This window comes from Ixodes scapularis, unplaced genomic scaffold, assembly GCF_016920785.2.
Source record: "Ixodes scapularis isolate PalLabHiFi unplaced genomic scaffold, ASM1692078v2 PGA_scaffold3__209_contigs__length_174095766, whole genome shotgun sequence".
Taxonomy (NCBI): Eukaryota; Metazoa; Arthropoda; class Arachnida; order Ixodida; family Ixodidae; genus Ixodes; species Ixodes scapularis.
The window spans coordinates 73,201,711-73,215,344 of record NW_024609868.1 but is presented as its reverse complement, the minus strand read 5'-3'; the positions used below and the strand labels follow the sequence as shown (position 1 = coordinate 73,215,344).

Below are 13,634 nucleotides of genomic sequence, written 5' to 3'. Positions count from 1 at the left end.
ATACATCCGCGGTTTCGTTTGCGCGAGAACGTATGCAAACAATCTGCAAGATGAAACGGCCCACGCTCGCGCCAGCAGCTTTGACAGCGTTGTACACTAAGTAGTGGGAAACAGAGTATAGGAACAGGCGAAGTGCTTGCACCTCTGACAAAAGTTCAAAACTGCTTCTCTCCAGTTCGAAGGAATGCAAAGACCATGAGTTACAGCTTCTTAGAAACAAAACACGGAGAACTAAGAAATGCTGTAGAATACCGGGGCGGCGCTCACCCCACTTTCACTGGAAACTGGATTAATCTAGACCTGGGCGCTTGTCCGGTCAAATTGGGTGCTTAACGTATAACTTACGGAATTCACAAGTTTGGAACACATTATTAGCGGGCGCTTGAACGAAATGGGCACTTCCACGGTATTTTACGGGATATATGCAATATGAAGAAGATAGCCTCAATCCGAATACTCCAAGCCTGCCCAGAAAGAACAAAAAAAAAAAAGAAAGGTGGCATTGTCAAAGGGTCAGGGCCCATTTGAAGGAAGGGCAGTTACGTTTGAAGATGAATAAATTTTATCCCAAAAAACCTAAAGCACATAGTCATCACAGACATCTACAGAAGGGCAATCCTGCAACATATAAAAGGCTGTCAGGCACCCAGCTGTGAAGAAAAAAAAACAATCAGTAAACGGTAAAAGACCAGATTAATGTCTCTTTAATTACTTGAGCATATTTTAGTGGAAGGTGTTCCAAATTCCTACTAGCTTGACATTAAAATACTGACCAGTTCAGGCAGCCCCTGAAGAAAAACTCCACAAAAGTACACAGCACTGGAATACGATATTTCCAGTGTACGAGCCACTCCGTGGCTACACACGACTCATACAAAGGTAGGGCCTACATACCAACTTTTTTGTAAAAGCGGCCGTTTATATACAGAAAGGGGGGGGGAGGCAAGGACGACGACTTACACAACATAGTGACTGATAAATGAAAAAATACAGTATATAAAAATAACTGGCACACAAAGGATAAGTGTCAGAAGAAAGGTACTCACGGCTTGATTGACCTAGCGTTGCAGGGGCCATCAAGCTCCCTCCTGAGGACACTCATAAAGTCCTCGTTCCTGTCAAAGGAAGAGAAGCAGCCTCAACCAATAGTACAAGCACCTTGGATCACTTCGCGTGACGACGGTCAATAGAGCTCCAAATGCCGGCCGGCCAGACGGCTGGGCAACTCACTCTTCGGGGGCCCCAGCCGGCTCGGGAGCAGATCGGCTGGACGACGGTTGGCCGTTCTGCTGACCGGCCGACTCGAAAGCCGGCCTGACGATTCGCTCGGGCACCGGCAGGCCGGTCGGCTGAGCCAGCTGTGAGCCAGCCTCCAAACCAGTTCGGGGGTTGGCTTGCTGGCCGGCATGCCGAGCGACTGACTGGGAAATTGGATGGACGACCTGCTGGCCGGCTTGTGGGCCGGCACTGCCGCTGGCCTGTTGGGAGGCAAGCCGTCTCCCCTGCTGGTCGACCGCTTGGGCAGCCGCCTGACTGCCCACCTCCTGTGGCGGTATAGGATGGCCGTAATTATGAGTGTGGATGCACACCTGTACGGGATGTTTAATCATGGTGGGCGCCGCGCCATGCTGCATTTTGATGTAGATGAGTTCGGGGACCATAGCAACATCGCTTTATTTGCCGACTGGAAGGTGCTGGAATTCAAGGGGTTTGTGCCTTGAATTCCTTTTTCCTTGAGTAGACATTTTGTTGTAGTTATACTTAAACTATTTACTTTATACTTTAGTTCTTGCCGCCCAACTCAACTACGTCATATTGCTGCGGGAGCAGCTAAACAAGTGGGTAGCGCGCCCATGGCCAAGTGGTTACTGTGCGAATCTCAGCAAAGAGCTGAGATTTGATGCCTGGCTGCGGATACACCTTTTCCATGTTTCTGTAAATGTGGCACTCTGGTAAATTCGAGAACCGTGTTGCTTATTTGAGGTTAGAATGTTCTGCGCGCCAAACCTTCCACGCCGATTGTTCCAGAAGCCCACGTGTGTACCAAGGGACTCTGCGTGGCGAGCCAGAGTGAGTCTCGCCTCAGCGCTAGGTTCTGCTGTTCCATCAACATCGACGCCTGCGACGCTAACCTTCTTCCATTTTGCTTTGGGCACAAGTTCACCCAATTAAACGTTTAGTTTGCTTGAGTTTTTGTCGTCTCAGAAATTGTCATTTGTGACAATATTTCAAGATGGTAACCATCACCGGACAACGGTCTATAACATTCCAACAATTTTCAAACCTTTAAACTTTAATATGCTGACAAATTTACCAGCGTTTTAACTTATTACATGAAAAAATTTGACAATTCTTAAACTTATCAAATTGAGAAATTCGGCAGTCTTCAAACTTATTACACTGAAAAATTCAACAATTTTTTAACTTATCAGACTGAGAAATTTGATAAATTTTAAAAACTTATTACACCTAGAAATTATCTAATTCTCGAAGTTAGAAAGTATTAAAGCTCAACAAACTTCAAACCATAAAAAAACTGCTCGAAGAGGAATCAAATTTCTCCAAAACATGCTTCGATCAGAGTATACTTCAGCTGTTTTGAACACTTAGCAACTGTTGCAAATTACTGGCGACCACACTAACACCGCGGTAATAAGGGCGCACTAATAGCAAATGTCGAATGTAACTAGAGCGCGATCACCGTCATAAAAAACCTACACTCCAAGCTCTATGAGGGCAGTGAAGCCGCGAAATCATTGTGATTTGGTGGCAGCGATGGCTACCCCAACTTCGTGCTACATCGCCAACTTTTAGGAAACAAAATTTCAAATTTGCTGGTTTTTGTTTTTATAAATGAACATCAAACAAATCAAAGCAAAAGGAAGTCGCTTATTATCATTGTGGATCTCGAACTCTGAAGCTTCAAGATGGTGCAATCCTTAAAACTGTTACAACAAAGTTAACCCCTTGCCTAACAATGAGTGTCACTTGTGAAGCCCTTTACGGACCATAAAGCCCAATCACGAGAGTGATTCGTGCTTCGGTTTCGGCGCTTCTTTAGCGTGCTCTCCGGCAGATGGCAGAAGCACCCCAGTTGCAGCTTGCTCCACTTACCCTAGGTTGTTTGCTCATTTGTTTTGCTGTTTGATAAAAAAAACAAAAAACTATTTACTTAAAAAAAAAAAAGCAGTATTGCACGCTTGTAAGTGTTTGCGCCAAAAAAACAAGATGGCTTCGGCGTGGATGTCTGCTTTAGCCAACAAAAAAATAAAAAAACAACTTTTTTTTTAAAGGAATGTTTAGACATATTTGAGATCCCACCAACTGAGAAGATGAACCCGATGCGGGCATGCGAGGTATGCACAGCCAACAGGAAACGGAGCGAAATGACATGAAAAAGTGGATAGTGCAAAGTGGCTCTCCACCTTCCTGAATGCTTTCAGCACTATCACACTGTGAAGAACTACTGAAGAGGACCAGAAGACCAGAAATCCTAATTTAGAGCAAGATACCACACCTCAAAGTCGAGGAAGTGTTTCTGTCTTACTTTGATGCAAACTGCCCACTGTTAAAATAAAGTTCTGCTGTATGTTCCGTGAAGAAACAAAATGAGTAGGCAAGGGGATAACATTGCATATTCATCATATAGCAGTTTCGCTGCATGCCTCTAATTCAAACAAGTTAACCACCTAAAAAAAAATTTAACAGCTTCTTGTAAATTTTCAGTAGTCACAGCTGTGACGGCCAAGTCGTTGGGCATCAGCGTCGATTTCATGCGCCATGGGGTGCGTGAACAAAATCGTTTGGAACAAAATACACATCTGAACATTTTGTTCCTAACGCCTTTGTTTCTTTTTTGTTCTGGAGCGCATGAAAGCACATCTCCCGTCACGAGCTCTTGACATTGGAAGTGCTACAACGGCATTTTGTTATTGGCTATATTATTTTCCAGAGAGCATATGCAGTGGGCTTCGGGTACTACAAAAACCCCCAAGTATAAAGCGGGTTGTTAACACTGTGGCGTAGCTCAAATTGTAATGCCTCCGCCTCGCATGCAGCGGACCCAGGTTCGATTCCCGTAGGCGGCAAAGGATTTTTTTCTAAAGATTTGGCACCATCGACGACAGACGCCCTACAATGCCAACAACTATTACAACTGCGACATCAACAATGGACATCCTTTCCAGTGGTGGAAGAGCCAATAACAGCTATCGCTGTAAAAAAGGAGACATGAAGAGTAAAAAAAGGTTGCCAAGAACTCGTACCACTTGGGTTGGCAGGGTGTCTGCGGGCAGCGCATGGCCCTCCTCGACCAGGATGTCCGAGATGTGCACATCCGGATCATTGGTGGTGTCGCACAGATTTATGGAGTAGGCGACTCCCTGACGCTGCCAACAGAAAAGAGCACAAAAAACGTTAAACAAAAAGGTAAAGAAAAAAAAAAAAAAAAAGAGGCAATTGACAGTGTTTGACGACAGTTTTGGGACGTAACGGCATGGGAAGGAAAAATGCGACAGACAGGAAAATAATACATGCATTCCTATGGACGTTCAAAGGGACCAGTTTTCGTAACATAACCGCTGGGAACATGCATATCCGTGAGTGTTCTACTGTATGTAGCAATTCTGTCGAGTGTGTCGACAACAACGGTAGTGCAATCACACTTTGAACGCCTTTTCTTTGTTTACCTTTTTCTTTTGCTGTAATTGCTTTGCCTTTTTTTTTTCTTTTCCTTTCTTTTTTTTTTTTTTGTTTCCTGAATTTAGTGAGCTTTCCTTTCTGTTGCTTGCTTAGATATTTTTTATAGATCAATAGATTTTTCTTATGCGTCTCGCTTCTCCATTTTTTTTAAATTTTTTCTTTCCTTATTTTTAGTTTTGTTGTTTATGCTGTGTGGAGGTCCCAGCCAAGAGAGAGTGCAAGTGCGGCAATGTTCGCGGTCTCCGCCAACTGCGCTCTACTCTATTTAGCGGCTTTTGGATGTTCTATTTGGTAAGCTCCTGTTTGTCGCGACCTCCGGTACAGTACAGCCCGCTTATAACAAACCCGGAAATAACGGAATAGCGGATATAACGAAGGAATTTTGATTTCCCGTTCCCATTTCTATGCCTGCAATGTGATTCGAGTCCACTTTCAGCGAAAAATCTCGGAAGGCCTGTGCTGAGCCGAAATTCTTTAGATTTAATGTAGAACGTACCACAAAATTTAAGCTGAGCTAAAATAAACAAAATATAAAAAGTAGCTGCCGACCAACAGCACGCAGACCGTGCGTCTTTACAGTGCATACCTCGGAAAAGTTTGCGCTGCTCGCCTCACCCCGCGCAGAAACAGGGTGCTTCTCCACAAGACACATGACGTACGCAGCGTGAAAAAACCTGGAAAAACCCGTTTGCTTATCGCTTTGCTGTGCCGCGCGCCACCGTGCTCCCTTTTCCCGCGTGGTTTTGGTTCACTCTCCTCCTGATTTCCGTTTGGATAGTGTTCCTCTGCTGCTTCTCCATTGGCCTGCCATCTTGTGTCCCCAGACTGCCTTCCTGATTAGCCTTTGACTACGGACCCTACATCAACCGCTTCTCCCTCGGCAAAGACTGACTATGAACTCGGCTGAGTGCAATGAATCGCAACTGACCGGACCGCCCACGGATTTTCTTGATCATGTCAAGCACCGGCATTTCCACCCCGAAAAGAAAGGTTCTGTCCCTAAAGGTGAAACGGGCGATTCTTGAGGAAGTTCGGCGCAATGTCAAAAAGTCAGAGATCGCCCACAAATACAAGATAGTGCCGTCAACAATGATCAAAAATGGGGACAAGGTCGACGCAGCCCTAAACGACGATGCTGGCAGCGTAAACCGGGATAAGTTCCGCAAGCCTTTGTACAATGATGTGGAAGAGGCACTGTGCAAACGGTTTGTTGACGCCCGCACAAAGGCAGTTCCAATAAGTGGTCAGATCCTTCTAGAAAAGGCTCGGAACTTGGGGTTTGTGTTGAAGCACGATAACTTAAAGCCTGGAAGCAGCTGGCTTCAACATTTCAAGGATCATCACATCATCACTTGCAAACATAGCGTCGGCGAGGCCAAGTCTGTTGACGACGTGTCGCTCCAGGCTTAGCTCGACAAGTACCTTGATCGGATCTTTGCCACTTACGCTGATTGCGACATCTACAATGCGGATGAAACTGGTCCTTTTTATCAACTTCTGCCTGCCAAGACACTGGCACCCAAGGATGACAAGTGTGTCGGAGCCAAGACGAGTAAGGAGCGCGTCACACTCCTAGTTTGCGCCAACATGGGCGGCACAAACAAGCGAGAGCTGCTGCTGATTGGGAAGTCCAAGAAACCACGGAGCTTTGCGACCATGTCCGTGCGTGGATGACAGGGGACCGCTTCCGCAAGTGGCTCACTGGTTTTGACGCAGACATGGCTTCGCAAAATCGGAAGGTGCTGCTGCTACTGGATAACTGCAGTGCCCACCCCATCAACCCACTGCTCAGCGCCGTGGAGGTGCTCTTTCTACCTCCAAACACCGTGGCCAAACTTCAGTCAATGGACCAGGGAGTCATAGCGAACCTCAAGGTGCACTACCGTCGACGAGTAATCGAGCGTGTGTGCTTATTGACATTCGCACTGCGGTGCCACCCAAGGAACACAAGGTTACATTGGACAGTGCACTATTTATGGCCAGCTGAGCGTGGAGAGACGTGAAGCCCGAAACCATCGCCCACTGCTTCAAGAGTGGCACCTTTTCCCGGACGAGGGTTTTGGAGGCTCCTGCTGCAGGCGACGAAGTGGTTGCCGACGCCGGAGTACCTGCTGTCAACGAGATTTGCGCACCGCTGGAGAAGATGTGGGAGAGCCTGGCACAGGTCCAGCTCGTCCCGTCCAGCGTTGACCTTGTCGAGTTCGTTACGACAGAGGACAACATCGTCGCCACAGAGAAGATGACGGACGAAGACCTTGTGAACTGTGGCCAGGTTGAGGATGTGCGAGCCCAACGAGAGCGACAGCGACGACTGCCGTGTGAAACCGTCGGTGTCCACCGGAACGGCAATCGCGGTGGTTGATGTGCTCCGGTCATACTTTGTTGGTGCCGGGCTTGGACAGAACATTTTTGCGCAATCGGACACATTAGAAGTAGCAATTGTGAGCACGTCTGTGAATCACGATGTGCAGTCGTGCATCGACAGCTTCTTCGGTAAACAGTAAACCCTTGCTTTAAAAGATTATTTTGTTGTTTTGTTTTGTATCCAGATATAGCGAAAAACGGGTCTAACGAACTGATTTCCGGTTCCCGATCTGTTCGTTATAAGCACGCTATACTGTATTAGCAGGGCCGTTAAGAAATTTCAACTCTAGCTTAATTTAACATATATTCGTATATAAAATTATTGATATATCGAACTATTTTACGATCCTGTTTGAATTCGATATATCCGGGTTCGACTGCACCACTCTGAAACACGGAACATGTAACTACTGGCGCAAGTGGCCGCTGTTCATTTCGAAATCGACTACAATATACAAAGTAAAAGTATACAAAAATTTGATTACACCAAGTGCCCATCCTCCGTTGTGCTCTATAGTAGAGTTTCCTCATAGCAAAACATTGATATTATAAAGTCAATATGGATAGAGTACCTGCTGACATATGCTTGTTAATACTAGAACAAAAATTAAAAATGCTAATAAAAAAAAAAACTTTCCGCCTTTCCACTCTCGTGAAGAAGGAAAACCAGCAAAGCTGGACCATGGTGGAAATTAAGTATTTATAAATGTAAGGATTAAGGTGTGATTGGGTAATAGGTTATGTGAGAACCATATTGTCCCCGGTTTCCTTTGTTATACCACGTCAACCACCGAAGGCTCACGAATGGGAGTCGAGGCGCCACTAGTCGTTCAGCCACCACGTTCAACCTCGGTAGGTGCTCCGGTACGGGTGGGTACTTGTAGCCGTTCACGTTCGCGAACCGGGGCACCGCGCCTTAGAGCAGGGAATCTCGGCACGTTCTGCACGCCGGTTCTTTGTAGACGTCCGCCGACTCAATACACTGCCGCAACCGTTTCCCGATTCTTCTCGTCCAACACGTCGCCGATTGTAAATAACTTTGTGGCGAACCAGAGTCGGTCGCACACGGCGCACGTGACGCCAAGCGGGTTCTCCACGAACTCCCTCCGGAACCTCGCCGTCGCACCCGGGAACTGTTCAGCCGGCGTAGAGTGCTGTCGTCACAGGGCCTCGCGCTTCTGCTTGGCCTCCATAGCCTGCCGGCGCCGTTTACATCGCTGGTTCTGTTCTCGGCGGCAGCTTTCCAGGCGAGCGATGTGCTCTTCTTTCGCAAGGGAGTCTGAAGCGATGGACGCAGTGGAAGTCGAGGCGACAGCGGCTTCACATCGATTGCGGACCCATTCGCGCTGCTGCGTACGTCGCCGCTCTTTCCACACCCAGTCTTCTTTTCCCAAAAGGGCACGTGCACAGCCCATCCTGAGTCTAAACCGAAACTGATAAGAGTGTAGGAAACAGCGTGCAAAACAGACGAGAACGAAGAAACACGTGACGAGCGCAGCACTCGTCACGTGTGTTTCTTCTTCATCCTCTTCCATTTCTCGCACTGTTTGCTACAATGAAACCCCACCAACGCGCCCAGCTATCCATTCTTCTATGATAGCTCGAAAGGTTGCCGCCATCTACGAGCGACGGCGGCAACCAGACTGGTTGTGTGCTTGCCTTCGTCGCTTATAGATGGCGGTAGCTGTCTAGAGGTTTGGGGGGGTTTGTTTCGACAAGATTTTGGTACCGGACACGATCCTGAGGAACCTAGCCCTTAACAGCTCCGCTGTAAAAAAAAAAAAAAAAAGAGAAATTTTAAGTACTGAAGTTTTACTGCAATTACCTTATAGCCTGAAAGAGTACTTGTTTAATATTCTGAAATAAACTCATTTATTGTACTTAGCCACAAAGTGCCAACTCATTTCAAGTGCAGTGATGGAAGTGCAATTTGACCTTTTGGAGCAGGCCTTGTAGCAGGCAAAATGTTGTTTTGGAGCAGTTAGTGGCCCTTTTGGAGCAGGGTCCGGCATATGTTCGCACATTACTTGAAAATGAAATAATGCTGCATTGCTATAGAAAGCCCATCTCTATTATTGGAACACAGCGCCTGTCGCCTTTTTAAGACTATAAAATTCAACAAAGTAAATGGAAAAAAAAAAATTTTTATATAAAGTTTATCTGCTCGTCAGATAAAAAAAAATACAATTAAATATGTCACACTGAGTTCTGATGGTACAGGATATTAAGTTTTATCAGCATGCACTTCTTTTAAGGCATCTGCAGCAGCATCTAACGACCCTCACTGTTGTGGAATGTTTTAGTTCAGATTAGAGTTGTCTTTCGGGCAGCAGTTTCAAAGATTGCGGTATCTGATATTCGCTTCAAAAATTCCAATTCATTTTCGATGTGCTGGCGAAGTCACGATCGGATCACGGCGAGTTAACCCGTTGAGTGCGCTCCTTGGCATGCACCGACGCGCTGCAGAGAAGCGACACCCGTAAAGCAGACAACGCAGGCGCGCGAGTCGCGCAATGCTTTGTGCTCCGAAAAGGACGGTGAGGCTTTACCAGCACTACATCCAGAGTTTGGTGCAACTCATCTACACTTTGTTTCAGCTTCGGTGCGAGCGCAGCCGAAGCTACAAGCGCGCGCATGGAGCCCGTAACGGTGCCGACACTGCACGAGCCCACGCGCGAGTCAGGAATGCACAGAGCATTGGGCTCGCGCTAGCTTTGACTTCGCTGGTAGCTAGCGCACGGGAACAGGGCGGGCCAACAATAAAAACATCCACAAACTCGACCATTTCTTTTTTTTTTTTAAATAGGCTGTTTAGTGGGATGGTTCTCCGCTTAGTCTCTGCGGCTTTGGTCTTAGATGTTGCTAACGTTGCTCCTTTCAATGATGATGATGATGATAATGCGCCCTCGCAGTTTCGGTTTGCGTAACAGTTGCGGCGCGGAGAATACCGCGGTACCGCCACGTGCTCTGATAAGACTTCAATTTCTATTTTTTATTGCTACATCTCATCTCGGCGCAGGCATGGCGCAATTCTTCGGTAAAATGACGATTTGGCGCTACATGTAGCAGGATTGCGTCCTTGGCGCAATTTGGCGCAGTTGGCGCAGCACTTCCATCACTGCAAGTGTAAATGTGCTGTCTTCACAGCCTAATCCCTGTTCCTTACTTTTTAAAATCGGTGCGAAACACAAAAAAGGTGCACAAAGTTGTTCACAACCTTTTGCCACAAACCTACACACAGCAGGTTCATTTCAAAATCTGCCAAGTGCTGGCCTCATCAGGCAAAACTAAGTTTCAGTGTCCTGGTACTTCGTAGGTGTAAGGGATTCTAGACTTATCAAAAACTGGAAGGAAGAAAGGAGAAGTGTGGAGCACATACCTCGAGGACTTTGCACATCAGTGTGCGATCGCCACTGACTAGCTCCATGAAGCGACTCTTGGACTGTGCTGTCCATCCAGACTAGAGAAAAAGAGATAAACCACACACCCTTCAGATCGTGAGCAAAGCATCACAATTTACGCTGCCCGATAATGGACAAGCCACACAATGCAAAAAAGGGCCGCCACCAGAAACTGCTCTGTAAGATTACATTGTACTGTGGAGTGCTAATGGTGCTAAGCTTCGGCCTTATAGGAGAAGCCAGCAGTTCCCAAGATGGGCTGCAGTGAACCCAGGCATTCTCCTGAATATTGTCAGCAGTTCCTCAAGCCTCCAGGCTTCTATCAGCCTACACTCCAAGCACATCTCTTGAACGCTATGCGCAGTTGCACTAAAGAGCCCTGGATTGACCCATTGGCAAACAATTCCGCCATCCGAATGGGACTAGTGTTAGATTTCAAACTAACGAAACAGATAATCGTTTTGCAATTTTTTGCTTAAATTGCAATGACAGTAATGTCAGGTAGAGGGCAAGAGAGTGATTTTACCCAATGTCAAAGGGACACCAAAGTGATTATTTTCATTACCTTGTGCTGTACAGTAGACTCTCAGTAATCCAGTCACATTTTAAAATTTCCAGTTTTTTCGGAAAGCTGAACCTTTAGACTCGGTTAATTTGAAGACTTTCTTTGTGTGCTTCAGGGGTTCGGAAATTCTGGGAGCACAAAAAAGCCTCGCGACCTCACTGCCCATGCCAAGCGCGTGACCAAGTGCACCTTACTGCTGGAGGTGCGTGGCGTATGTATCGTTATTCAATGCATCTTTCCTAGAGAAGAGGGCGAACAGCACGGTGGCATGGCAAAGCCAAACAAGGCCACGCGCACGCATGCTGCTGTTCATTGCGCTACTTCTGGGAAAGAGGCACGCACGGCCAAGCCGTAGTTGTAAGACTGATGGGTCCTCATATCCCCTGGTAAAGTGGAATGAAATGGTGCAGTTGGCTCACTGGGGAGAAGGGCTTCAGGTGGCCCATCGTAGCACGTATGGCCTGAGCTGGTAAGACGAGAAACTCATCCCTGCAACAAGAAACGAAAGCGGGTCAATTGATTGAGATGCTAGCTGTGCAACCGTAGAACTGCTTACAGAGTTGACCAAATGAATCAAACCAACTTTAAATAAATAGAGAGAAAACATGTTTTTCACATAAAAAATGAGAGCTGTTTACAACTCCCCGTAACGCCCAATTGGAGTGCAGCTCTTGAGGAGGAGGATAGAAGGGTACTGAGGGGAGGGTATACCCCTCCTCCCTCCTCCTCACCTCGTCATCCTGCGTGCTACTCCGCCACGGGGGCCACGTGACCTCAGGGGGGGTCACGTGACCTCAAGGTGGGGCGGTACCTGACCTCAGGGGGGGGGGGGGGGGGGGGGGGTGTTCATTGTTAGAAAACCTTCTGATCAGTGTTTCTGATGCCCACAATTTGCTCTTAAACACAAACTGCAAGAAGAGTTCAGGTCCTGATGGTATTCCTAATTAATTTCTTCATTGTTATTCTCTCTGAACATTAAAGGGACACTGACACCCCCCCAAAAAATTTTTTTTAATTTTTTGCCAGGCGCTTTATTATGGTGTCGGAGGACTGCCCAATTAATATTTTGCAACAGAGTAGCGTATTTTTTTTAATAAAGCCAAAAGACGCAACTGCTCGAAACCGAAACCGAAACCCGACGGAGGTCGGAGAAGTGGAGAGAAGAGAGTGAGTGGCGGAAGTCACGTGGCTACACCCGACCGTGCGTTTTTTTTTTCTTTTTTCTCCTCTCCGTAGCAGACGACACGACATGCGGCGTGCGATTCTTTTGCAGTTATGTTTGTTCCGCTCGTTGTTCTGTACTCAAGATGAGTTGTTTTGTACATTGAAGAGTTGGAGATGAGTAGTGAGTGCCCGTGGTGAATTTCCATGATCGGCTCCGAAAAGAATACACCCAACATGTTGCGTGAAGAGCTGGCTCACATGTCCTGCATCCGAAAAAAAGTGGCATTGTGCGACAGAGTTTCCGAAAGATCAACGGGATCGGGACCAATGGCTGGCCGCAATTCCTGTAGAACATTTACGGGCACCTCGGAAAGCGGACGCTACCTGATTTATATGCTCCTTGCATTTTGTGGAAAGCGATTACATTGAGTTCGCAGGTGTCAAAACGGAAATCCCATACCATTTAATTCAGCGAAGTATCGTCCACAACATTTGTTTGTTATTTTTTTGTTTTTCTTCAGTGATGATTGTAAAAAAAAGAAAAAAAATGTAAATATCGGAAAATGTTTTTAAAAAAAATTTCACGGGGAGCGAACCCGGTCCTACCGCGTGTGAGACGGACGTCTTTCCCACTGAGCTATACTGGCACCTCTTTTCTGGTGGATCTCTTTCCTTAGTAATAATTCAGCCGGTAAACTGTAAGTTGGAAAGTTTGCTGTCGATTTTTTTCTAGCAAAAGCACTCCCGGGTCGAAGTCGGGAAGCACCACGCTTTGGGGACATTCGCACCTAGTAAAGAAATCGTACGCGTGCATATTCAACTCGAAGTAGACACGTCGTGCTTGACGTTTGCGCGAGCGTTGTCTTCAGCCACGAGAAGGGAGCGACGGCTCGGCGACGTCTTCGTGCAAATCGGCTTGGTGGCCGGGCGTGTCGTGCGGGATGAATACCAATTCTTTTGATCAGTCCCAAATTTCTCTTTTAACGGTAAACAGAATTCGCCGGTACCGCGAACGACAGTTCTGAAATAGAGGCCCCACGCCCTTCGTTCGCTGCCATTGCCGTCCCCGCGAGTCCCACGATACGCGAAACGACGAACGCACAGAATGCTTCCGGTTGTCTGTGGAACTTTTTTTTTTCAATCAACGTATTTACAGCTTTTTAGAAGCCACAAAAAATGGGTTTCATATTTTTTTTCTATTTTTAATATTGAGTGTGTGCCTTCAGTGATCCACGACCTTGATTAAATTTGGTGGTCGCATCGATACCTTAGAAAACGGCCCGTGACCGCGGAAAAGAGAGTGAGCGAGACTCGAACCGGCCAGTTCTTGATTGGCGGTTTTCGGGCGGAAAGAAACCGAATTTTGAGCCGCAAATTCTGTTCTGGGTAGTTGAGCTCTCATATGTCACGTAAAACTAAAAACCTCGGCGAGCATAAAT

General features: G+C 46.8%; 1 protein-coding gene across 4 annotated transcripts in view; it reads right to left on the bottom strand.

Moving 5' to 3' along the window:
- The window catches only part of LOC8042237 (tudor domain-containing protein 5), a 67,952-nt gene that overhangs the window by 17,058 nt on the left and 37,260 nt on the right, over positions 1–13,634 (bottom strand). For all 4 annotated transcript variants that reach the window (XM_040499353.1, XM_040206028.2, XM_040206029.2 and 1 more), the window contains 5 exons: positions 11,451–11,520; positions 10,445–10,525; positions 4,266–4,388; positions 1,231–1,544; positions 1,047–1,115 (listed from right to left, as the gene is read on the bottom strand). In XM_040499353.1, the coding sequence (XP_040355287.1) occupies positions 1,047–1,115; positions 1,231–1,544; positions 4,266–4,388; positions 10,445–10,525; positions 11,451–11,520 (657 nt within the window). The remainder of the gene's footprint in view (positions 1–1,046; positions 1,116–1,230; positions 1,545–4,265; positions 4,389–10,444; positions 10,526–11,450; positions 11,521–13,634) is intronic.